The sequence below is a fragment of the Anarhichas minor genome, unplaced genomic scaffold (genome assembly GCF_050575085.1).
Source record: "Anarhichas minor isolate MPS153535 unplaced genomic scaffold, ASM5057508v1 ptg000010l, whole genome shotgun sequence".
NCBI lineage: Eukaryota > Metazoa > Chordata > Actinopteri > Perciformes > Anarhichadidae > Anarhichas > Anarhichas minor.
The window spans coordinates 6478764-6505579 of record NW_027466456.1 but is presented as its reverse complement, the minus strand read 5'-3'; the positions used below and the strand labels follow the sequence as shown (position 1 = coordinate 6505579).

Here is a 26816-nt window from a genome sequence, read left to right as displayed (position 1 = left end):
GATATGATATGTTTTCAAGATAACCTGAAATAGTGGGAGCATATAAACTGAACGCAAGAAGTAAGAAGCTGAAGACCGCACCTGGTGGAACACCTCTTCCAACATGTGCAAATAAAGAGGGTGCATTACCCATAACAAGCAAGCTAATTTTTTTTATTCAATACAACAATTTTCAGTAGATAAAAGAGGTATAGTAGACAAAAAAAATTAGCCCAATTAGTTGTTTAACCGACAAAATACCAGATATAATATCAAGAGAAAGCCAAAGAAAACAAATGAGTCTTAAAGGCTCTATATACGAGAGTGGGAGCATTTTGCCAGCAGCGGTGACAACAGCATTAACAGTGCAAACTACGACAATAGTGCAGACCTAATAGTGTTTTCCTGAGATTGAAACAGAGGGTGGGTACTACGCTTCGCAATGACCCAGTCGGTCAGGAGGACACCGTTATCAGCTGTAACCACTGTATGAGAGCAGTGCAGAGCAGCAGCCAGCCCTGAGTTAGCCAGTGGGCATGCACTAAAAGCACACTCGGCCGGCCCGGCTATGTCAACGAAGCAAGGACAAGCTATGATTACAAGACACACGGAGGGAGAGTGACTTCACTACATCTTTACAGCAAACAGTTGTTTGCTGCTTTATTAATGATCTGAATCCCATATGTTGCATCTTTAGGAAGCTTTTTAAAAATGCACACTGACTTCAATTCGCTAGGACTTTGCGGGAGGCTTTTCAAGAGTCAATAAAATAACAAAAGCACAATTACACTTACATTTCAGTTTTAATGGGATAAGAATAACATGTTGCACATTTAATTTTACATATCTACAAGAGGCATTTCTAAACCATGATTCATTCATACAGGTTGTCTCTCGGGGTCGAGTTAAGCTAATAAATTCAGTTTGTCACAGTTTCTCGGTGTGTTTGGCATTTTGTCTGGAATCCCACAGAGAACATAACTCTGCTGCAAGACTGATCCAGATGCACAAGTTAGACACGTCTACTGTCCGGTCTGAGAGTTTCCACAACTACACAGCTGCAAACCAGGGTTAATTGTATATTATTTGGAAATGAAATATGTTTGTGCCATGTAAATGCCAAAATCAGGGCTGATCATGTAATCTGAAAGCTACAGGATGAATCCTTGTTGCTTTCGTCGTATAAATCTGTTTCAGTCCTGGAGGAAAAAATGCAATAAGGACAAGATAAGAGGCAGGATGAAGGAGGAATTTAAAGCCTCAAATGACACAAATGAGGCTTGCCATCCTGAGTGAAGCAGTAGGAAAGGAGAAATGAGTGAGAGGTGAGATGAGTGTGAAAGAAAAAGAGGATGAGGGAGGGAGTTTGGCTGAGCGTGAGAATGACTGAAAATGGATAAACAGAGGGTGGGAGGGGAAGACGGTAAGACAGAACAAGAGAGGTGGTGGAAGTGAGTGAGTGAGAGATGGGCAGGGAGGTATAAAGAGAGGGAGGGAGTGATATAAGAGAGGCAGCCACAGAGGGAGAGGTGACATAGTAGATTATCCTCCTCTCCTCGCCTCCTCTCTGCCATTCTCATCATGTTCATGCTGCAGATGTTGACTGTTATCTCGCTGACTGTTATTCTCCTGGCATCTGTGGAAGGTAGGACACAACCATGCTTACTATCTGTGCGTGTGTGTGCATGTGTGTTTGTGTGTGTGTGTTAGTGTGTGTGTGTGTGTGTGTGTGTGTGTGTATGTGTATGTGTGTGTGTGTGTGTGTGTTGCATGGCTTGCATGCGCCCTGCAGGTGGACAATGTGGCAAAGAGAGCGATGGCGAAGACAGAAAAGGAGAAAAGAGGAAAAGGGGTACAGCAGCAGCAGCAGCAGCAGCAGCAGAGAGCAAGGCACGGATGTAAACAGAGGGAGAGAACGCGGGAGGACGAGCATCTGAAATCACACATCACTCAACACAGAGAGAAAGAAACAGTCTCAGGGCTCAGTCTGCATGATGGTGTCGTCTCGTCTGTTTGTTTGTTTTAAATGTTGTGAAAGCACTGGAAGTGCGGTGATTTTCCCAAAGGATGGATTTGAAAATCCTCTATGGCACAGCAAAGCAGCCCTGTCCTATTTTACAGCTAGCTCGTAATGCTCCTGCTGCTTCCATCACACTTTAATTTGTTTACACATTTGCTTTGGATGAAAAGGCATCGTGGCGCACCCTCCACACAAACACACACTCCTCTCGTTCTCTCACTTTCTCTGTCTGCCGTGGTCGTATGTTTCGCAGCACAATGGGATGCCATTGTAATTCCTCTGACATTCTTGTGTGTATACGTGAGTGTCCATGAGTGTGTGTCTGTATGGAACTAGAGGCAGGAGCACATTCTGCAGAACAGATAACATTTGCCTGTACATGAAAACTGTTTCAGTCTTTGCTAACATCAGAATATTAATTTCACAGTGTTTCAAAATCATGATTCTGTGCAGTAAATACTAATGTAAGATGCTTCCATAGCTAACGTTAATGTTATTTGTGATAATGTGCCATAATGCATTCTGTTTGAAACTTTTGTGGCTGTCATGTTCAGTCTTCTGTCCTCACTTGAGACAAATGTTTTCACTCTAAGATGACTTGGTAGAATAAAACCAAAGGTTTGAAATAGAAGAAGCCAACATAGTTTATTGAACATTAGTATAATACTGTCAATTTGCTTTTGGTTGACACCCCTCCTCTAATGTTTCCTTGCTCTTCTTGCTCTTCTTTCTCTTTGTCTGTTTCTTTGTTCCCTAGGTAATGGCGTGCAGATGCAAAGAGATGTCCAGTGCTGCATGTTGTACTCCCAGGGCAAGGTGCGTACCAAGGATGTCTTGCGGTTTGAGGTGCAGACGGAGGGGCCAGACTGCAGTATACAAGCCATCATGCAAGTATTTCAACTATCCACTCCTGGAGCTAAAGAGCACACAGCAATCTGCAGGCATGGAAAATATGCCTCTCATTAGAGGAGGGCAGAGCCGGGCTGAGAGGCATTGTCATCTTTCCAGGTCATGTTGTTATGGCAGGGCTCGGAGCTGCATTTGCCAGGGAAGTAAGAAAGGAAATATGTGGGAATAACAAGCCATCTGAAAATACCTTCCGAGCCAGCTGAGCCCTGCCGCAGCCATTCAGTCAGAACAGCAGGGTTTAGTTAAGTAAACCATTCAGCATTGTGATACCTATTGTTTCCAGCGGGTCAGAGAAATCTGATGTAGCCAGCGAATGAGGAGCTTGCTTTTTTATGTGGACCAGTTAACAAAAACATAGAATTCTTACACTGTGGTTTCTTTTGGTCCTTTCTATTTTTGTGGTTCTCCAACCTCTTTTCTACAACTTTGCCCACTTTTGATCACAGTTTGACTTGTTTCTACCAGAGAACATTATTTGACTCTATTTCCAGCCACCCTACAGCATCTCCTCTTTGCGATTCATTTGAGGCTTTGCTACACCTGACATCTTTCTAGTTCTCTACATTATTGCTGATTTTTTTGTTGTTCTTGTGCCTCCAATCTTGTGATTAAAATATGGGGTTTGTGCAGAACCGTGTCCTGCCATCCTGTGTCGTGTAATAACTATTGTGTTCTTTTTATAGTCTTTACACGAAGAAGGCGGTGAAGTGTGCAGACCCCAGAGACCGGAAGGTGAAGAGGTTGCTGAGAAAGCTCCTGCAGAGACAGAGAACCAAGGACCACCGAACCATGTGGCTTCTTCCTCATGACAACCTGCCCGTCATGTCAGAGGTACATGACACAACCACCAGAAATACGTTATACTGTATGTTGAACATAATCAAATAAAATGTAAATTAAGCAAATTGATTCACTCAAAGGTGGACAGTGGTTAAACTATGATGGTTGATTTAAAATATTAAGAGAGATTTTCATGTTATTTACATGTTACCTGAAAGATTCCTAGATTTCCTCCTCTTGTCATTACCAGGACAAGAAAAATAACTGGGCGGTTCTCAATGTGGAGTGATGGGGCGCCGTCAGATATGGAGGAAAACTCATAGTCATAAGTACGTTTTCAAAGCGGGATGTATAAAGTGTGAAGGTACCTCTCTCTTAAATGTCTCATCCGGTGTTTTTTGCATACTTTTCTACAGGCCAAGTAAACTTTCAGCAGCTCGTCATTTTACAAGGCACAGCTTGCTGGCTCTCCAGTCGTCTCGTGTCTCCCTCTATCTACACTATCTGTCTCCCTGGGACCAGACCTGGGCAGCAATACATTTAAATGGCTTTAGATATTTAAACATGAACTGTGCTTGAAATATTCTCAAACACGTGGCTGGATCAGTCTCAGTATTTACTTGTAAGATAAGTTGAATTGATTTTTTTTGTTTTTATGGCTCATACTGTTATTTGCCAGAGTTTGCCTGGAAAAGTCTCCCTCTGCAACATTACTTCTCGTGAGTGATGTGAAAAAGGTGTAATTAAGCAAACGATAAACAAGCAGTGATTTTATTGTATATGATATAAGATACTCTATGCTTATTTGTGACTTGTATACCTTCAGTATCGTGGTTATAACACTGCACACACTGTTAGACAGGTGAAATCAAAGTGGGATCAGAGAGAAGATTTCACCTGGATACAACTTCCTGTGTCACATAAAGAGCAAATGTTCCTGATATTTTGTCCACTCTATGTATCGACTGTTGAAAACCCATAAAACCCCAGTCAATCTTTTTAAATGAGGCCCTCAGGCATCTATCAGAGATTTAAATGTCTTAGCATTTGCAGTTTACGTTTGTCCTTTCCACCAATAGTCTGTCACTAAACTATGCCAAAGTATTCATGATTCAATTCATCACATGGCAAGGCTGTTAAAACTTAGAGGGCTCAATTGTGTGTGCAGCACACAAGTATTGTATTGTAGAAGAATGCTGTATGTTATCTCAAGTGAACTATTTTATAAATTAATCTGAAATAATAACTGGAGCTGCCTCCTTGTGTTTTTCTGTGTATCTTCTGTGTCTGCGTGTGCAAATGCAGCTGAAGTAGATAGATAGATAGATAGATAGTTGAAGAAATAAATAAACTTACAGGCAGTTATAGCAGATAGGTACTGGTGGCTCAAGAGCAAAGAAACATATAGTGAAATTACAACAATCTGAAAACTGACTGTGTTGATGAGGAAATTAAGTGCAGGTGATGAGATGGGCGGGGACACTCAGGTGAGAAGAATGAGGCGATTGCTAGGCAGATCAAATCAGAGAGTTCTTTCCGATAGTTGGGTTTATTCATCCTTAAGTGTACTTTTGGGTTTAGTGCTAATTAGCAAATGTTAGCATAACACACACGCAAAACTAAACCAATGAGCATGGTAAACATTGTATATTTTGTATATGTAAAATGTCATGTATATTTATATATATTATGTTTGCATTGTTACTGTGAGCATTTGTAGCATGCTGGCGTTATAGCACTTAGCCCAAAGCACCGCTGTGTAGCCTCACAGAGCTGCTAGCATGGCTACAGCCTTGTTATGAATCAACAAGTTAGAAAAAGGGGGTTTAAAACCTTGTTTACGTTAAGTAAATACATGAAAGCATTATCTATGTGAATGATTTCGTTACATTCATTCATCAGAGTGAGATTTGGGTCCATTTCGTAATGTAATGCACTACAATGACAGCAGAACGTTTTGACATTTAATTATTGTACATTATTATTACAAATGTTTTTCTCATATTAAATTTGGCCCATCTGTGTCTCTAAGTAGAACAACTTCTGGACAGCAGAATATCCTCCACCAGGGGTAGCCAGAAACACAATAATGAGAATCACAGATAAATTCCTGAGCCATTTATTTGTCACATTTTATCGTAAGCTGTCCATCAAAATGTTGAGATTTTCACTGAAGTAACATTAAGCTTCAAAACTAAAGTCAAACCTCTTAATGAGCATACAAGTGACAAAGTCAGAAGAGTTTCAAATGGTAAATAACTTTCATAATAATTCACTACACTTTCCTCTAAAACAATCAACACCAAAAAGCAAAAAGCAACTGTACATTCAATTCCTCAAGGCATTCACAAACTTTCTTGACAGTACCTTTTCACAAAACAATAAAAATAAATCAATCATTAGCTTGCAATAAATTATTCCAGTCAAAATACAACTAAATTAAATGTTGATAGCAGAAAAACACAGACCGGAGGGTGCAATGGTGTACTGATGTTAAGCACATTGTTACCACAACAACAAAAAACATCTAATGGTCTTGAAACTTGAAACTGCATTTGTTTATACTTTATAAATTAGTCTAATGTAAGATAAATCAAACATTAAAATAGAAAAACTAACTTTCACCTAGGAAAAAGGAAAAAGGAAAAAGGATAACTAGGAGATAAAAAAGAGAGCATAACTACAGGTGTTCCCATTAAATTACTGTGTAGCAGTACAGTCCTTTACCCAAAATTAAAAAGCAATAGCACCAAAGAAATACAGGAAATACACACCAATACAGTATTTATAAGATGAGTGAAAAACATTCTAACAAGTCACTTTAAATATATCAACTTCAAAAAGTAAAGCAAAGATTCTCCTTCACATCATCTCCAATGTTTAACAGTCAAGTATATTCAAAATTGCACAATTAAATTGCACAAGCAAACTTAAATAACATAAAAACAATCAAAACATGTCTGACACTGATGTATTAACATCCTGTTGCTTCATTTAGTGTTTCTGTGTGTAGCATGGTAGAAGCTCCATATATACGTCCTATTAGAGGTAGTCTTAATGAGAATGACAAACAATAAGTCTTTACAAAAAAAATGACATGTATTAAGTGTTAAGTCATGCAACAGAAATTATGCAGATTAAAATATTCACAAGAGTCGAAAAAACAGCTGGTGTAGTTTTTTTATGAACGGTGGTACTTCTCTTTTATAATACTGTGTATTCTAACACTGATGCTGGTAAGGAGTTTATGCTGCTTTGACTGTATAGATGATAAATCATACAAATCTTTGAAAACACGATGAAGCTGAAAACTTTTTTTAAATAACTCTGAACTCTCTGTCATATTGAGCTTTCCTGACATTGAATTAAAACAGGAAACAGCTAAATGCTGTTAAATAACTGGCACTCCAGGCAAAAACATTGGATTGGATATGTAACTGTTCCTGATAGCATGTGTGCTTTTTTTTCCTGTCATGAAGCAACCTCTGGGCCGGACTTCGTAGTTCCTTGTTTTGCCGGGAATTTTTTTTGTTTTTGAAGGAAAGATGTACGTTTGCGTCTGTAACTGCAAAAATGCTCTTCGAACCCCAACTGGCTGAACTGACCATTAACTATCATTGCAAGACAACCTTCTAGCTAAATGCTTTTGGTACATGAAGCCCTAAAGGGTGTAGCTCTTGTCTTCACATTGTGGTCTCACTGTTGCGGTGGTTGAGTGAATCGTTCTCCTGACAGATAAGCTGGTAGGGCTTCTCATTCTCCTCGATGACAGAGTTGCGCACCTCGGCATTCTGACTCTGCAGCTCTCCACGGGAAAGGTGCTCCACGATTCCCGCCCCGAGGGAGTCACCCAGCACATTGGTGGTGGTCCGCAAGCGGTCCCTGGGGAGAGAGAGAGAGAATCAAATAAGAGACAGGAGAAAGTAATATACAGCAGAGGCATACAAAGAAAACACTCGTGTTTATCTCCTATAAAAGCACTCACAGCTGAAAATGTATGCATGTGCCTCTAAACACAGTTGAATCTGTCACTCTGCATTATGCATCAATAACCTTTGTAGTGGTGGGACCTCTGAAGCTTCACAATGACATTTAGGCTGGCAGACCCACGGAACTGTATACACAGACCAATCCCCATCAAGCTGACATTTAGTGGGAACTCACAAGAACCAATCCACAGCGATGATCAGTGTTATGTCCTCCGTGGGCAGTCCCACCGATGTCAATACGATTACCATGGTAACCAGGCCAGCCTGAGGGATGCCTGCTGCTCCGATGCTGGCAGCCGTTGCTGTGATACTGAGTGGGCGGTGGGAGGGATGGAGAGGAGAGGAGAGCGAAGACATTTAATAAAAGGGAAACAAACAAACAGCACGTGTGCTGGTGGTGGATGGTGGGAGTAGTAGAGTGAGAAAAGCACCAGGAGTTATACAATTATGTACATTTTCTCACACAATTCTGTTTTCTATAAACTGTAGAAAGTTGTGCACGTGTTGTCTAAGAGGATGACACTATAAAGGAAATTTTAGTATGATACGACCACTGTAGACTGTATAAAATATGGACGTAGTCTCTCTGAAGTCACCGATAGGTATCTGAAGAGCGGTTGTGGGTGGCTCCAGCTATTGCCATCAGCGACACAGCCTATCTCTAAAAATGGGCCAAGAGGTGGATAGTCGGTGGAGCTGAGGTGACGCAGCAGAGGAGACAGCTAGCAGCGAACGACCTGAGACAGCACCAACATGTCACTTAAAGAGGCCACACCCTCAATTACAGGTGGGGTTTATACAAATTCAACCCCCATACAGTTGTCATGAACAGGGATATTAACTATAGAGACCAAAACTTTTTTGACAGGATATTTACCAAGTGCTGCATTTTAACATGGGGTCAATGGGTGTTGTCTTGCTTTTGGGGCCAGCCACTAGTGGCCATTTGATGAACTGCAGTTTGTGGCACTTCGGCGTTGGCTTCATTTATCAGCACAGGTGTGGTTGCTGCTTGGTCAAAACATGGTGCCTAAATAACCCACAATGCAACTCGACTGATGACAGTTTGACGGTAGTATGCAAGTAGTAGAGCTGGCCAAAATATGAACAAATTATTCTTTTCTACTGATACCTTTGCGAGTTCGATACATATCGGGTCTACATTGGAATGTACTGCCTCCAGTAGAATCTACCTGATTATGTACAGCTGCACATGTGAGTCACCATGAAACAATAGATTTTGTATTTCTCTCATCTGAGGCAATAAGACGTTGGAATAAAAAGGATGACATTTCGGGCTCCATGCCTCCAACATCCACGGTGTTTTGTCTATGTTGTAAACCAAAACTAAAGTAGAGTTACCTGATGGTCAGAATCTGACCAAAGTTTAGGTCCATGTCATTGACTTGGGCAATAAAGATGGCTGCCACAGCCTCGTAGAGGGCGGTGCCATCCATGTTGATGGTGGCACCCACAGGGAGGATGAAACGTGTCACTCGTTTATCCACACGGTTGTTCTCCTCCAGACAGCGGAATGTGATGGGCAGGGTAGCAGAGCTGAATATGCAGGGAGAGAGAGTTTTGGACTCAGTCAGACTTACAAAACATTACAGTATGATACACAGTATTCCCTATGAATTTGTATCTATTCATGGCAATGTTACTGATATTTAGGTCCTGTTACATTATAGGTTATAAGATATGCTTTATCTTTTTTGGTGGGCATTATTTTAGGTGGCTAAAATACATTTTGCTGCTGCCCCTGTTCACAGCAGTACATTGCTTTGCTCCTGGGCTGTTACTCGTGTCTGCTTCTCCAAACCAATTCTCCAAACTGAGGGCATGTTGACCGCCATATACACGACAATGGATAAGTACCTCATACAACCCCACCTCAAAATACCCAAACTATCTCTTTTAGGTCATGAACACCAGTATCTGAGCAGGACAGAGGATGACATTCACCTAGATGAGGTTCCCAGAGCAGTGATTAGCGCCTGCAGAAGACCACCGATGAAGGTGTAGGGATTCTTCCTGGTCACCAGGAAGTAGAGCAGTGGCAGGACAAAGAGGCCGTGGATTAGGAGACCCACAATGACCGACACGGTGTACATCCCCAGCTGACTGCCCACCTCTGCCAGATTCTTCATCTCTACAACCTTGCCCGCAATCAGAAACAGGATGCCGACTGGAGCATACCTGAGAGGTGAGATGATTGTTTTAAGGGGAAGATAGAGAGAGAGACACACATGTTAAGCCACTAAAGTGTATTTCTGCAACCAATTTAGGCCTTCAGAATAAGAGCAATACAACTGCTTCATTAATTTCTGTGAATCTACAATTTACAACTTTACAGATTAGCATTTAGGATTGTAATTGTTACTCAGCATCTTCAGAAATACATATACAATACGAATTATATGCAAGTGTTTTATGCCTGAACCTGTCCATCAAATTGAAATATTATACTTAACTAATTGTATTAGGTATGTTTGGAAGCTGTGGGATCTCCTCTGGAGATTAAAATAAAAGTTAATTGTGTTTAAAAATGATTGACCCACCAGCAAGTCAGCAGGCTTTTAAGAAGGTAATCCGGTCTCGTGATGTCAAACTTTAATCAATATAGCACATTTTATAATCAGAGAATCACAATGTATCCTTAAAAACAAGGAAGTTAAACTGCATAAAAACTGGTGTGTCTTTACTGACCAGATGATGATGGACACCAGCCTCATGATGGCTTCATTGAGGCAGTCAAAGAAGTCCCTGAGGGCCTGGCCCTGCTGCTTCATGTTGCCAATGACCAGACCGAAGCACATGGAGAAAACCACCAAACCCAGAGCGTTCACTCCATTAGAGGACCCGGACACAGGGACAGTCTCCTCCACTGTCTCCTGTATTAGAAAATATGTGTCAGGAAAGAAACATTATATGAATTCCTGACACAAATTGTAAGGTGTAGAAAAAAAGACACGGCAATCCCTCATTGGATCACCAGACAATATTTTCTCACTTAGAACTGTGTCTTATTTCCCCCAGAGGAGAAGTCTTCCACCGTCACCCACCTGTATGGTGTGCAGCACTCTGCTGATGTTCACACTCAGGTCAGACTCTGTCATGTTGAGAGAGTCAGTGAGGTTCAGGGTCACTGTCACGTTCCTTGTGTGCACAGTCTTCTTGTACACAGTTTTATACTGCAAGAGAGAGCATGGGAATTAAACATAAACAGCACCTTAATTATGTTTGGGTGTTTTAAGTTTGTGACAGTGGAATATGAGGAAAAAAATGTGATCTCACAGACAATCTTTGTGAGATTGCCTGTGGTTGAGATGGATGCTGGGAGTTGTGTTGTAATATAAATTAAATGCATGTGTTTACTGATTTAAAAAATGAAAATAAAATGTGTTAAATGGAATAATATTACTATATTATATAATATAATATGACTGATGGGAAAAGACAGCCTCACCTGCTTGAAACAAGCCTCTACCAGATTGGGAGGAAACATGTTCCTGAGATAAAAATAAAAAAAAGATAAATCATTTTTCTTGTGCTCATGTTTCTATAAAACATGACATGCGTCGCAGCAGGTTGTATATTTTGTAATACTACAACATGTTAATAAATAACCATGGGATAATCTTGGGTAAATTCTCACTGTTACAACTATTCTTTTGATGTCCTCATAGCTATATAAAGCCTTTGAATGGATAGTTGTTAATTTTTTTGCCGAAAGTCAGATGAGAAGATTGATACCAATCTCACACTTGTTCATTAGATATGAAGCTACAGCCAGCAGCCATTTAGCTTAGCTTAGCATAGCGACTGGAAACAGGGGGAAACAGCTAGCTTGTCTGTGTCCAAAGGGAAAAACCTTCCAGCATCTGTAGAGCTCACTACTCATCATGTATATCTTGTGTCTTTCAATCTATACAAAAACAAAAGGGTTATGTGTTATGTGCCAGACTATCCCTCGGCTGCTGCTAAGCTAAGTTAACTGGTTTCTGAAAATAGCATCATATTAAGTGTAAGAGTGGCATTGATCTTCTCATCTGACTCTTGGTATTTCCAACTATTACTTTAAATGTGAAAGATATACAATTGTGACTCAAAACAACTGATACTGATACTGATACAACACCAGGTGTGCACCTTCATAAGTTGAGTAAAGTCTCTAAGCTGTTACCTGATGAGATCCAGGAAAGCATCAGCAGCTTGAACTGGCTCTATGTTCCCGCTGTTGGCTACAGGACTGTCCCTGCTGCCTTTCCCCGGTTGGATGATTATCACGATAACAATGCCGATGAAAACCGCAATCAGGGTTGTCACCATGTAGTAGACCACTGCACGCATACCCATCTTACCTGACGCCTTGCTGTCCAAGGAGGAAATACCTGAGACAGAGTTAATCCGTTTGAATTCAGTTTGCTGCAAGAGTTTGTCACCAATATGTTTGTGCTCATTAAAAGCCAACCTGTGACCAGACTGGAGACGATGAGAGGCAGCACCAGCATCTGTAGCATTCTCATTAGAAGCTCCCCTGGAAAGGCAAAGTACTTGATCTCTCTCAGGGACAGATTGTGGGGGCGTAGAGCAAAGCCCAGGATTACACCTGAATAGACGTACACGTATACACACAAAAGCACAAATGTACAAAAAGCCAAACTAAGTCAAGTGACTGCAGAGAAATTAATTAAACCTCCACGTGGTGTCCCTCTTTACTCACCCAGAGCCACGGCGGCAATAGTGAGTAAAACAAACAGGTTCCTCTTGAGGAAACCTTTGACGCTTTCCCGACTGACGGAGCTCATCCTCTCCTTCAAGCTGCTGGCTCTCTTCTCCATGACCCTGCGTAGGCGTCTCCTCAAGTCTTTTCTCTCTGGAATTGGGGGTCTCTCCGCGTCCTCGTTTAGGAAAAGACTGGCACTGGTGGGGGGCTTCTCGCTCATAATCAGCTCCAGCACCTGGTCCAGGAGGCAGGTCTCGTGGGAAACTGGGCAGGGAGCAGACAACATAGGGAGAAATAATCTGTCACATATTGAGTTTTTCTCATGTGCGGTTTTTGGCAGGGTAGAATATGGATGGATATGAAGAATTTACATATATTGATATTGATATCCAACAGGCAGAAAGCATCCGCTCCCAAACCAAAAACAGACGATGGAACATTGAGTGTAAACAGGAGGGAGAGTCGCATCAAATGGACCAGGGCTGCTGTGCTTTAGAGATAGAATCATTTTTTTAAGGTTGCAAATCAAAACCAAGCCAAGCTGTGACACAATAATCAGAGTCACAGTGAAGCTGATTGTGTAAAATATGTTACACTGCGGGTCACTTGCTATGTGGTGACAGACAGATACATACTGGCTGGGACATAGTGACCAATCGCTACAGCGTGTAGCTGCTATTGTTTTCACCTTGTCAGTCTGTGTGTGTGTGCGTGTGTGTGTGTGTGTGTGTGTCATCATGGCAAACTGTGGTCCTGGAGACACCTGTTGTAGCAGGAACTACCGCAGAAGTGGCTTTGAATACTTTGCCAGGTGTTTATATGTCTGTCCGTTGACAGATTTTGGCACTGCGATAGCACCACAACCGTGCAAGATGCAGTCACGTAACTCTACAGGTGTGTAGTTGAGATCACAGATAGGTGCGGTCGGGAGTAAGGGGTGTAGGAGGTTGTTAAGTGGCCATTGGCCCCCAAATTATATTATATTAAATTATAAATGTCTGGTGTGATCCCATACCAAGATGGTCTCTAGTTGTATGTTAAATATATTTGGGACTTGGACAAGCAAGCAATGTGAAGACATCAACTTGGACCCAAAGCAATGGTGATGGGTATTTTTCACAATTATACATTTTATAGACTAAATAATTTATTGATTAACAAAAACAAAAAAATCAATAAAGAAAATAATGCAGCTCTGAAATCCCCTAAACCGATATGTAATAGTCCGTAATAGACTGAGCCGTTACTCAGAAATGTTATCAGTAACAAGATAAATATCCCATTTCTCCATTCTGCTTTCCACTGTTATGAAACATATATAAATAAAGTATTTGATAAATGAATACCTAAGTATCAAAAATAAAAGCATTGTTCATAAAGTCAAAGTTTACAATACTTATGGCAATTTTGTCTCAGTTGTTAAGATTATGAATAAACACAATGAAAAATGAATACTTAGAAGAGTATATCAAACAGAACATATATATACAGTGGGTACGGAAAGTATTCAGACCCCTTTAAATTTTTCACTCTTTGTTTCATTGCAGCCATTTGCTAAAATCAAAAAAGTTCATTTTATTTCTCATTAATGTACACTCAGCACCCCATCTTGACAGAAAAAAACAGAAATGTAGAAATCTTTGCAAATTTATTAAAAAAGAAAAACTGAAATATCACATGGTCATAAGTATTCAGACCCTTTGCTGTGACACTCATATTTAACTCACATGCTGTCCATTTCTTCTGATCCTCCTTGAGATGGTTCTACTCCTTCATTGGAGTCCAGCTGTGTTTAATTAAACTGATTGGACTTGATTAGGAAAGGCACACACCTGTCTATATAAGACCTTACAGCTCACAGTGCATGTCAAAGCAAATGAGAATCATGAGGTCGAAGGAACTGCCCAAGGAGCTCAGAGGCAGAATTGTGGCAAGGCACAGATCTGGCCAAGGTTACAAAATAATTTTGTAACCTTCTTTTGCCTATACTCCAACAATCCCTGATTCTGATCATTTTCATTGGACAATATGATGAGATGAGTTTATCATTTTAATCATACCAGCGACTAAACGCAGACTTGAAATCAGTACACAGATTTGTAAATACATAAATATAGTATTGAATATTCCAGTGTTAAGGCACCAACCAACAACTGTGACCTGCGTGTAATTTTGAAATGTTTAATTTGTTTGCCAAATGAACAGAAACACTGCCAGAATTTCTTATTTTGGAAGACATAGTCTTATATCATTCACAGCCTGAGTAATCAACTGCAGTCTAGTCCCTGTATTATACTGTTTTATTATATTTGTCACTGAGTTTCATTTGAGCAGCTGTGTTGCCAGAGCAGCAACCTAACTTCCAGTCTAAAGCCACCAACTCTGGCTCAAACTGCTCCGTCCTGGCCAGGCTGCAGGCAGCGCTCTGCTTCTGTCTGACGACCCAAACATCCAGCAATAAATGAGGACAGATCAGTGATAAACATTTAAACATTAAGCTAACAGCAAGGAAATGATGGTCTATAATAGTAATGGAAAGAATCAGTAAACCTGTGAAGGTTATACAGATTACAACAACATATCTCACTAAATCTACAACCACTAAACACTAGCAAACATTTAATTAAAGTTGAACTCATATGGCATCAGGATTGTTGGGAGACAGAGGACATTTCACACCTCAACAGAAAGCCACTTCAGACTGTCATGTTAAAACATACTAGGACACAGGGACTTTATCTCAAGCTGTAATATACACATTCAAATATTGTTTTACAGTCAATCCTCATTTTCCTTATCTGCACTGCTGTATCACAATAGTGATACTCGCAGAAATATCTCAGACATAACTTATCATTTCATTTATTTTATGCACAAAGCTTGTTCTCACTGATTTCATAAAACTAGAATGGTTCCTTCAATATGAGAGCAGGTACACTTTATATGCTGTCATAAATGTACTACAATCTCAAAAATTCAAAAAAAAAGATGCATTTTTTTCTGTCCTGCTAATATCCAGTACCCTCCAAATAAATACACAAACTATAGAGGTAGAAGAAGCTTCTAAGCTTTGCAAAATACAATGAACTGCTCGCTGGTTACTCACCACTCATGGTGTCAAACAGGTAACACTGTCAACGGTAGACAGAGAGTCAGGACGGCGTGTGCGAGTGTCCAGAGCTGAGAGGCACAATGACAGGGCGTCTCACTGCTCTGCTCTCATAAGCAGACAGACATGAAAAGGCCTCTCATATGGCCTGACCTTCTCACACACGGACACACAGACACGAGCGCACATGCACACTGAACTGCCAACCTTTTTCAGTCCACGGCAAGTCCATTAAAAGTCAAATCCAGCCATCTGGTTTCCATCCCCTAATCCGACTCTGCACCTTCAGCAAAGTTTCTTTACTGATGATCAACTTCCCTAAACACTTTGCACATAACCCTGTTCATGGGAGAGTACAACAAGCCACGTTTTGAACAACATATTGACATTGTGATGTACACAATACAACATCCAGACCAAAATCTTTGGATTTGAAGCGACACCACTTTTACAAATGTAAATCAGTTTGCTCATCGCGAAGAGTACTCAGGAAAATGTCTTCTGAACAGAATTTTTAGGATTCTGTTTTTTTGGAGCTTGACCTACACGGACATTTATGGTGATGCAAAAAGCAAGAAGCAAAACGTAAACAAACTAAAATAAACACACTTACACACACGAGAAAATAAATAGGGGATTTGACCGTAGAACGTATAAAATATGGACATAGTCTCTGTGACGTCACCCATTGGTTTCTGAAGAGCCAAAGTGAAGCTCAAAGTGGGTGGCTCTAGCCGTCGCCATCTTGTTTTTTTGGAACCAGAAGTGACCAGATTTGGAAGAGAGGGTGGAGCTAGGGAAGAGCGAGTCTCGGTAGGGGGAAAGTGCGGGTAGCATTAAAAAACGCTAAGTTAGCAGGCTTAGTTAGCTAGGTGCAGCCGAAACTCACATTAACAATTGTGCTATTAATTGGAATGCTAATTTTGGCTAGCAACACACAGACTGCTCAACACAAGTTCCCAAAATACAAATATCTCAGAGCAGAACGCCACGTTGACATTTAGATAATCAAGCTTTTTCACTAACGAGTGCTTTAAAGTAACGGACGAAAAGCTAATTGTCGCGGCCAACTTCTCTATGATATAACTTTAACAAGCTACCGGGACTTTAATAAGAGAAGCGACAACCAAAAAACGATGCAAACACATCACTCAGGAAATTACCTTATTAGAGGAGTGACGGTTTAGAAACTGTCCAATCAGACCTGAGCATGTAAATTACATTCAAATTTCACCATTGAACACCTCACAGTTGGAGTTAAGAGGGAGAGGTGTGAACAGGGGCAAAAGTCAAGATCTCCGACACTACTGCATTTGTTTTTGAACATTCATTTTTAAATCCTCAAATCAAGTTCCCCAAATGTATGGAAGTGCAATACTTAATAGATGGTACATCCCTTTAATTTATAGTCAGTTGAGCTGTTTGTTCTGTCACAACCCAGTATGCATCAAAATAACCACAATATCATGATAGATATATCGATATATAGATAGATAGATAGATGCAGTCATTAACACACTAAAACAGCTTTTCTTACAAATGCATGATTAGTTGTTTTTTTATTTCTTGTGATCCTCTTATGAAAATGCATTAACTACATGAAACTTTCCGCAATAGAAAGAAAAGATAAAGTCAGATACCCTGTTTTCTGCCTTAAGTTGTGTCAAGCCGTCATGAGGAGACAGATCCTTCCGTCTTCACCTGAATGTCCTCGCTGAAGACGCTGCAAAAACAGGAATTCAAACTTTACAACCTCCGACACAGCTTTCACTCAAACCGTGTCAGACTTATCTAGACAGTGATCATTTATTAGCTGTACAAAAATGACCAGTTATACAAATTAAATCTTACACACCTCTGCCTGTCCAAGACGCTCCTCACACCAGCATGTGGATGCCTTTCTCTCTCTCTCCACAACGCAGCCGATAATGAACCAGTGTTGCCCACACACTGAATCTTCTCTCATCAATTCCAGTACAGTATCTCCCGTTTTTACTATCAAGCGGCTTGTGCTCGTCCATGAAGCCTCCGGCGGAGAAGAGCGCCTGGGAGGTCTGCGTGGGAGGAGGAGAGGTTAAGGATGCTTGAGGAGAAAAAAAAAAAGATACAGATAAACCACCTGCTGCCTGTGTGAAATAATCTTAATAAACTGCTTTCTTAATGGATTTTATAATTAGATAACTGTGAGAAAAGAAACAGCCACTTTATAATAACGTGTATTAACTACACATTGATAGTATCACCCATTCTGCTTATTAAACGCTGGCTTTGGGTCCTGAGGGAGCCTGTAGTATAAACACACAGTAGTACTCATTGCTCGCTCACTTACTGCTCTGAACCACTCTGGGGAATTCATGCATTTGTAACCCTTTGGCAGCCAGCCTTCCACTCTAACGCCCACTCATCGTGTTCACGTTCACAAATGTTGCATTGCAATGAAGCCTACCACAAACTGAAAAAAAAGCTCCACCATATTTGTGTTTTTTTTTTATTAACACACATATTCAAACTGTCTATCTTGAAGAGGAGAGGAAGTGCAGGTTACAGGTAAATACCAGGAGGCTTTTGTACAAACAGACAAAAAAGCAGAACAAACCCCTGTGGGGTAAATATACAAACGGAAATGTGATGTCCTGGTGGGGTTTTGGGGATACTTTGAAAAGGAAGTTCTGCAGATGTCCTTAAGCTAAGGACATAATAAGAATGTGACATTTGGGGGGGGGAAGTTACTGAATGAAGATACTTGCATAAAAGAATAATGCCAGTATGCATCTTCTTGTTCCAAAGCTTCATAGCAGCTGAGATTGAGCCACATCCACAAGGTCCATTTAGAAGCTGTTCCTGAGCTCTCCATTCAAAATACAAGATCTTCCTCAGCCGATGATGTTGCGCAGTTGTTGTGGGACTACAGATGTTTAAGTGTTTTTTTTCTGAGCACTTTAAGGACTTCTTGTCCACATTGGCTTAAAAGACAACTTATTAAATTCCAGTTGCCGAAGGAAGATCATGTGATAAGATCGAAAGCTCCAGAACAGCTGCTCAACTTGTGATGAGATAGTAAGCCACAACAGACAAGAAGTCCTTCGAGAGCTCAGAAAGAAACGAAATTTACAAAAATCTGCAATGCCATGAAAGCTGAACTGAAGAAGGTTGTCTGATACAATGGAAAGCTACAGAACAGCTAAATGGACCGTGTGTTGAGATGATTGAGTCATTGCAGCCGTATGACTTTGTGAAACCTTCAATCGCAATATGACGGGTTCTTCTTTTACAGCTGCATGACATATGCATATTTGATATCATTGGAAATTAAAAGTTCTGTAGGTGTGAACAATATACTCTGCAACAGTATCACACTTCTCTGCTCTTCATTAGCAGAATCAAAGCACACCGATAACCTCTGCATACCGGTACGTTCACCGCAAACATTCAGCAAACCCTTTATTGCACCCGACACGCGGATGAATGTGAGGCGGTGGACTTCCCTCTGGTTGCAATCTGGTGTCGGACCAAAGTGATAGCAGCAGATTGCATCGCCATGGCAACACAATTATGCTGCCATATCGTGGGAGGCAAGGATCACATATGATCCGCGGTTAGATAGTGTAATTATTCACCCACCTACAGGAAGGAACATTTATCTCTGCGTTATCTTTTTTTGCATTCTTCTGGTGCAAAATATCAACTGTTTTGTTTAGCTTGATGTGAGTTTTGCAGTTGTGAGTTTATAAATGGTTTGATAACTAATAATCTAAGTAAGAGCATTTGTAAATCCTGGTGAAATTATAGCGCGCAGTTCGTCCCGGTCATTGCTCCCGCTTATAGCTGCCCATTAGTTACCTAGCAACATGCAATGTGTACATGTTGTGGTATTGGTGAGTACCGGGCCAAGATGTTTGTGCATCCACTTTATTGTGTCATATAATAGTATGATGCCCAGGCAAGTGGAATGGAGCATGCTTCCCTCTGTCCCTGGCACAAAAAATAACAGACACGTGCAAGCACACACACACACACACACACACACACACACACACACACACACAGTTAGCTCATCAATTATTTCTCAAAGGGGGATGACCAGGTGTTATTTTAAGACTTTAAAAAACATTACGCAGCAAATTCAGCTCAGCCATGTTTGGGCGTCAGAAAAGAGATAATAGATGCTACTAGGTTTGGGCGATATGGAGAAAATCAAACAGCACAATATTTTTGACAAAATGCTTTCATATCGATATTGCGATGATGCTGGTGCTTTATCAAAGTATTTACACATTGAGATTTTTGATAATAATCAGCAATGGGGATAAAAAGGCAAATGATGGTAAGTTGTGTAATGCAGCTTGTGTAATGGTATTTTAAAACCAGGAAGACATTACGACATCCAAAATCTAACACGATATCTAATCGATATCACGATATTAATTCAAATATCAATATATTGCTCAGCCCTATATACTACTTTACATCATATACCACCTGCCATCACGAAGCAAATAACTAACTTTAGCAGTACAATTACAAGCTGCAGTTGCCTTTATCAAATCAAATATGATGAAATACGTTGAGAAACTGGATCCGTTTCTAATTTAATTGTTCTTTCAGTTCTACTGCAGTTACTTAGGAGAGAAAATGAAGGAGTTCAAGCTAAAAGCCCAAATCAAAATGCACTGGTGCAGCACATTAAAATCAAAATCAGCTATTTTCATCGTGAGTCGCATTTTGCCAATAGCTTTTTCCCCCAGTGTCCTCGGTTCAAAGGCGAGTGATTGGTTCCAGGCTCACATATTCAAGAGATGAAAGTAGAGATCGCTCTCTGTATCAAAATGCCTCGGTAAACACAGAAAGGTCAGGGAATAGATTCTTCACTTTGAAATGTCAGCCGATTACTTTATAACGGGCGACGTGAAGCTATTTGAAGGGCCTGTAGGATAAAAAAAGGCTTTGCAGCGTGAAGAGGAGGGGTACAAAATAGACTGTTGTGTGATCGTATGTTATTGGTGCTTCATCAATAAAAAGGACGTGAGGCATATTTTGCTTTCAGTCTTTTAATATCTGAGAAAAATTCATATAAGAAACTGGATACAATCAAATGCAAAACTTTTGCGCTCTGCTGGTAGTTCACATTTACATGTCTGATATAATTCATACAGGAAATACAAGGGATTTGTCTCATGTTGTACACTCGTCTCTAAATGCATCATTGAAATTCTGTAAAGCAGTGGTTCCCAAGATGGGGGTCATTCAACACTAAATATATATATATATACACACCACTAGTATAACAATAAAAAAGAGCCAATAAGATCACCCAAGGTTATAAGATTAGTGTTGTAATTTTCTATTGTTTTCAGTACTGTAAAATCTCAAAACCAACATATTGTCAATGTTTATTAGTATTAATCACTCATCTGCTATTAATGCCGTGTGTATCAGAGGCAGTAAATCATTGTGTTGCAGAAAATAGAAAAAACAAATAGGTTCATTAAACTTATTAAATATTAATGTAAAGCTGCTGTGCATTCACTCCTCCTTGGTTCATGTTTACAGTGTCGACTTGGACTTTTGGTCATCGACAATAAACAACTGAATGTAGCCGATTCCAGTGTGAAACTCGTGGGTTTACGTGTATCAAAACAGCAAATGACCAACTGCCCCTTGCTGAACCTGATAAAGATGAAACACTTGAAAGTGAATACATTGCAAATGATCAGAGAAAAATAATCCAGAAGTAGGCCCAGCGTGTGGAATGTTGTTTGTATGAGACATAAGTAGTGTAACTTGGAAGAAGCATTTTGAACGGTGTTGTTACTTTAGCAGACGCACACACAGAGAGATGTTACTTTCCCACACATGTTATAGACATAAAAAAACAAATAGAACAGAAAGATACATCTGTAAAAGAATAATTAGTATCAGTATGAATTAAATCATTGTGCATACAGGTATATGGTTTGTTGTATAGAACGTGTACCATTAGTTAAAAAAAAGAAAAAAAGATTACAAATATTACTTTACATATTTTGGATCACTTTACAGTGGCCTGGCATGTACTTTGGCATTCGGTGCTGTAATCTGAATGATAGCAAAACACTTTTTTTCAGTCAAATGAGATGAAACCCTGATCATTAATGACACGATCAACACCAATGAACATTCTTACCGGATCCAAACCATCAAGACCAACTTTAGTCAGCTGTCGGCAAAAAGGATCAAAGAGTAGGATTGCTCCCAAAAAGCTTGTATCAAGCATGGATTTGAGGACATTTGGCAAATATATCCAAAGTGAGAACGAATAATCAAGAATGCTGTGATATAATCAATTTAGAGTGAATGTGTAGAAGAGCGATATGGAAGCATTGTTTTATGAAAAGGACTTCAAAAAACTCATTATTATTATGATGAATATCTGCATGAACTGTTAAATCTCTTTTAATCCTTAATAATACTTGAACAATTTGAAAGTTGGCAAAAATGTACATTTTGCTCAAGATGTGTCAAAATAGATCATGCAAGCTTTGGAACACTATAACTGGATGCCAAAAGTGGATCTAAAGACTCAAGAAAATCATATCTGAAAATCAGATTAGGATTAAATGTATTTGAGGCCCGTAGATCGCTTCGTATTTCAGAAGAAAATGCTACGAAGATATATGAAAAGTAAAGCAGATAACTCTAAGGCGAGTGTGAGTGTGTATGGAAGGAACACCCTCTCATTGTCCAATGACTGTACTGTGCAGATTCAAGCACCGGATCTCGATATTAAATGATCTAATGTGGTCTGCATAATATTTTTGCATTGACGTAGTGATAAAGGCCGCGGTGACACCATCGTCTGAATGTGTGGGAGTCTCAGTATACGAGTGTGTTGGGTCCTTAGCATCAGTCTGTGGTTGTAAGTAGTGTCATTACTGTCTGGGGTAACTGCCCATTGAATGTTTGACAGCTTCCTCCAACGACTTCCTGGTTACCAATAGCCGCACCACGTCCTCATTCTTCTTTGTTAGTCTTTTACGAGCCTGATCGTGGGTCACCATGGTCATATCCCAGCCGTTCACCTGGGAGGAAGAAAAGGACTTTGTGTCAGAAGAGCTGGAGCCATTTTCTCTAATTTAAGATGACTAACAGTGGGACAAGGTGAGCACTGCTCCTGATGCACAGCTCCCATCCAACTCTCTAGTGTACACATGGTGCCATCTAGTGGATCTACACCAAAGCTCGGTCTCACTGCGCACCTGCATTATCTTGTCTCCCATCCTCAAGCCCGCCTCCTCTGCTGGTCCTCTCTGACTTATCCTGGTCACATAGATGCCCTTTGGAAAACAAAACAGATTCACTATATTATAGGATCACATATGAATAAATAGATCTAAAACCCGAAAAAAGAATTAAGAAAATATAACATTCGAAATAATAACATTCAACTAAAACAAATAGAATATATAATAGCGATCTTAATCCTTGGATTATTCTTCTTTCACTGTTAAAAGTATTACTATTAATCAATTCTATTGGTAGCACAAACTGGGGTGTGGTTTGGTGCCATTCACATGTTGCGTCTAAAAATCTAAACTAAACAAAGTCAAAACAAAGTCAAAACAAAGTCAAAACAAAGATAAAAAAAGTCAAAACAAAGATACATGGATTCCCAGCAGTGTAGCTTTACTGCTCGATTTGTCTGTGGAAAAAGTATTTTGTTAGGCTGACCTTTCAACAGGACGTTGTGATGTCTTTGGACAGAAAGGGTGACGAAAGTACTGTGGAGCTGATTGGTTCATTCTTGTCACATGCCCTGCGGTGGACTTGCTTATTGAGATTTTTCCATCTTGTTGGGTCGATGTGCCCCAAAAACAGGTGAGTCACAACAAACGGATATGAGGGGCGTGAAAAACGCAGCATGTGAAAGTAACAGCTTGTTTTATTTTTACTTAATTATCTAAATTCAAATAACTTTTAGATAAGAGCACATGAAAAGCTCTGTGTGAGTGTTCCAATAATGATCCTAAACATGTCAAGAATATCTAAAGGAAGGCCTGAAAGGACAAAAAGGTAGAGGCCAATGTCTTCACGTATTATTTCTCTGTAACAAGGTATCTGAGCCTGCCATCTGTTGGCACATTTCCATCTCTCAGTGAGCAGGTAAGACACGGCTTTGTGTAAACCTGCAGTGTTCCTTTCTCTGACATCAGCTAGGTGAGTCTGGTTTTTTCCCACCTGAGGCTGCAAGTAATGTGTTCAGGCATGTACCTCATTTATAGCTCAGCAGAGAGCTGCTTCACGCAGGTCAGGGATGTGATCAGGAGAAAAAGAACTGTCAGGTAGGGGGTCATACTATATTAGGATTAAAGCTTTGTGTTCCAAATATGACCCTAAAATCTGGAGAGAATCTAAAAAGTCATATAGCGGAGCCACTTTAACCGCCGTCTCTGCCTGGTGTGAATTACCAAAGTACAACTGGCGTCATCATTTTCTGTACTTAATGTTGTATGTAAGACTGGGAAGCACTTCTCTGTTGTTGTTTAACTCTTTGAGAATTACAGGATTTAGTTTGTAATACTTAAAATATAAATACATTTGACGTATATTTGACTTAATGAGACAAACATCAGTTTAACCTTTTACTGCTCGATTTGGAATAATCCTCGGTAAATAAAGAAATATTAATGCCGCTATCACCCACTCACCCAATTGCAGTACATAAGCAGCTGATTGACACACACACACACACACACACGCGCACACACAGACTTACTTTGTCAGTCTTGTCATCAGAGAAGGGGTTCTGTCCAGGGTCCTGGTCTATCCCTCCTCCGATGCTGAAGCCCAGGATCAGGTTATCTCCATGTCGCAACTTCCGGATCTCAATTCGTTGCTGTTTGACATAAAACAAAATGTTTAATCATATATCTTTTCATAGGACATTACCCGGTCAATTTATAAACCCTGACACACAAAACACATTTAGTAGTTTATAAACTACTGATACTGACAAGTCTCGGATCAGAAAACAAGTGGACTTTGGATTTATATAACAGATGTGTTGATTTTTAGTTTTTTTTTTTTTTTTTAATTGTGCAAATGCAAAAGAAAAGGAGGAAAATGACCGTAGACAGTCAAATTACAGTCCAGTGAGGCAACACGGAGACATTTCAACGCATGACAAACGGTGGGTTTCACAGGCTGCTCTCTAGTGATTGAAGTCCGCACTGGAACAGAGACTTCATCAGTGCAGCCCTGCCCTTGACACTGACAAGCAGCTGCAGGCTCACTAACCACCAGATGGATGGATGACGCCCGACAGTAGCGCTCTTCACAACACCCCTCAACACAAAGACTGCCTGTGTGTGTGTGTGTGTGTGTGTGTGTGTGTTTGTGTGTGGTGATGAATAACCAGACATTCACTGAGTGGTGTGGCTGATACGATGAAGTCTGAGGATGTCTGGAACTCTTTTAATACAGAGTCAAGTCAGAGAGGACTTGCCGGCACTTCAACACACTTTTCTCTCCCAGTACGCCTGAGTGGTAGACCCTTTGTCACTCAATCATCAAAAAAAGGAAACTATATAACCCTACTTGTTTCTATATGTGGACCCAGAGGAGACAGTGTTTAGTTAAATCCTATTAGTATTAAGCATGGGGGATTTATATTAGACCAAAAAACACAATGAGGAAGATAACCTGCATGCTTTATTAACGCTCTTCTGCGCCCCACCCCTCACATGCCATCGATGCAACTCTGACCTGGAGAAATCCCTGCTACCAGTCATATCTACCAGCTCTTTGGCTTAATCATGAAGCAAAAAAACACAATTCAATCCAACTGCAACTTTATATTCTGCAATTTGTATTTCAGTCAACAAAAGAAACAAATATTCCTTTGGAAGTCAACCGGAAGACTGAATCACACCGACGGTGACGCCCATGTGGAAGAGACGTGAACTCTCATTTTGATACATTGTAATGTATGCAGCGTGTAAACATTCACATTTCATAGCCTCTCTTGAAGAAAGACTTTCGTACTCCAACAACTTTCTTTGAAAAGTGAGAGAAACCTAGCAGAATAAAGTCTTTAACTCTTCCTGTAAACTCGCTCTCATTACCGTAAAGGTTAGAATACAGGTGCACCACGGCTTTAAGGGCGGCTGGTTTAACCGAAGGAGATGCGTTAGCTTTATTGTGTAGCACTTCAGCTAAACAAAGAAAGTAACATTACAGTTTATGTGATTTAGCTAACCGTAGACTAACCGTAGCTAACATTAGTTGGTTAATTCAGAGTTTTGTACCGATACGTTTCGCGTTAACGTCGGACAGAACAATAGAGACCCGTTGAATGGACACAGCCCTAATCCATAACTTACCACAACAACAGCAAACGCCTGTCCCGCGGACATGGTGTCGCTTCGACGCTTTCTAAGGTAACGAATGTAGAAACTTGCAACAACTATTGTTGTTAAAGTCACAGAAACGAAGTCTCGAGAGTGGGGCAACTTCCCAGATCACTCCATGAGTAACGGCAGGCTGATCCCTGGCTGGAAACCAACAGCTCTACAGAAAACGTCACTTTAACCCCCCCACGCAGCCTATCCGATTAGCGCGTTTTGAAGCACGGGGCAGCCAGGGAGGGCGGTATTTAACAGTTGCGCTGTGGCCCCCACTGACGATGTAAAAACATGTTACAAATCCAACTCTCCATGGGATTGTTGCTCCCCCCTCTCTTGTGTCCCGAGACAAGGCTGGGGCTTCCTTAAAAGGAAATGGCAAATAGAGACCTCCATTGTGACTCTGCATACTTCCATCCATCTACTTTACCAAATATTCTGAGAGATAAATAATATCACCACACGTGATAAGTCTTGAAGGCCCTCAGAAGACAGTCGATCATGTGCATTGTTGCACATCATCGATAAGGAAAGTGACTGGATTCACACAGAGCCGTATAAAGAGAGAGTCGTGTCAAAACGCTTGAATGTCACTTGATTCACGTAGACTTCACATAGTTCCAGGAAGTACTTGGTTGGCAATTTGCATGCGTAGATATTGGTAAAAATCGGTAAAAACAGAGAGACAGAATTGCGATTTTTTGATAGTTATTAGACAATATATTAATCGATTTACGATATTCATATAGAGCAACGACATACGTATACATACATTTTGTGTTTTTCAAAAGTTAATTTTGCTAATATTTAAGTATTAGTAAGTGTCACAGCGAGCGTTATCTGCCTTGATTACATATTTTATAAAATTCCCTTGATAAAGGGACAGATTGAGATTTAGTGGCATCTAGTGGTGAGGTTGCAG

General features: G+C 40.4%; 2 protein-coding genes across 4 annotated transcripts; both read right to left on the bottom strand.

The window, feature by feature from the left end:
- Positions 1 to 5791: 5791 nt before the first annotated feature.
- slc1a6 (solute carrier family 1 member 6) lies at positions 5792 to 12665 on the bottom strand. The gene is made up of 10 exons (XM_076087882.1): positions 12404 to 12665; positions 12152 to 12289; positions 11864 to 12071; positions 11147 to 11189; positions 10743 to 10871; positions 10387 to 10571; positions 9643 to 9876; positions 9040 to 9234; positions 7853 to 7987; positions 5792 to 7570 (listed from the first exon to the last, which is right to left on the bottom strand). The coding sequence occupies exons 1-10, from the start codon at positions 12624 to 12626 to the stop codon at positions 7372 to 7374; spliced, it is 1689 nt and encodes a 562-aa protein (XP_075943997.1). The 5' UTR covers positions 12627 to 12665; the 3' UTR covers positions 5792 to 7371.
- tax1bp3 (Tax1 (human T-cell leukemia virus type I) binding protein 3) lies at positions 12619 to 26191 on the bottom strand. 3 transcript variants are annotated; one of them, XR_012953081.1, is made up of 5 exons: positions 25874 to 26191; positions 24268 to 24387; positions 17371 to 17569; positions 17156 to 17238; positions 12619 to 12670 (listed from the first exon to the last, which is right to left on the bottom strand). XR_012953081.1 is itself a non-coding variant. In XM_076087881.1 (4 exons), exons 1-3 carry the CDS (start codon positions 25904 to 25906, stop codon positions 17393 to 17395), a joined length of 330 nt encoding a protein of 109 aa, XP_075943996.1. In that variant the 5' UTR covers positions 25907 to 26191; the 3' UTR covers positions 17148 to 17238; positions 17371 to 17392. The 3 variants fall into 3 exon arrangements, 2 of the variants coding, with proteins under 2 accessions (XP_075943996.1, XP_075943995.1); XM_076087881.1 differs by lacking the exon at positions 12619 to 12670 and having other exon boundaries at positions 17148 to 17238; XM_076087880.1 differs by lacking the exons at positions 12619 to 12670; positions 17156 to 17238; positions 17371 to 17569 and adding exons at positions 20548 to 22573; positions 22751 to 22828 and having other exon boundaries at positions 25874 to 26080.
- Positions 26192 to 26816: the final 625 nt, after the last annotated feature.

Excerpts from the sequence above, each read along its gene's own strand:
- slc1a6 (XM_076087882.1), bottom strand. The coding sequence starts at position 12,626 with ATGAGCGAGAAGCCCCCCACCAGTGCCAGTCTTTTCCTAAACGAGGAC. Across the intron at positions 12,072-12,151 it reads CGTCTCCAGTCTGGTCACAG|GTATTTCCTCCTTGGACAGC; the intron begins GTTGGCTTTTAA and ends ACTCTGTCTCAG. Across the intron at positions 7,988-9,039 it reads GGTCAGATTCTGACCATCAG|TATCACAGCAACGGCTGCCA; the intron begins GTAACTCTACTT and ends CCGCCCACTCAG.
- tax1bp3 (XM_076087880.1), bottom strand. The coding sequence starts at position 25,906 with ATGTCCGCGGGACAGGCGTTTGCTGTTGTTGTG. Across the intron at positions 24,388-25,873 it reads AGGCGTTTGCTGTTGTTGTG|CAACGAATTGAGATCCGGAA; the intron begins GTAAGTTATGGA and ends TATGTCAAACAG. Across the intron at positions 22,829-24,267 it reads CTGATGACAAGACTGACAAA|GGCATCTATGTGACCAGGAT; the intron begins GTAAGTCTGTGT and ends TGTTTTCCAAAG.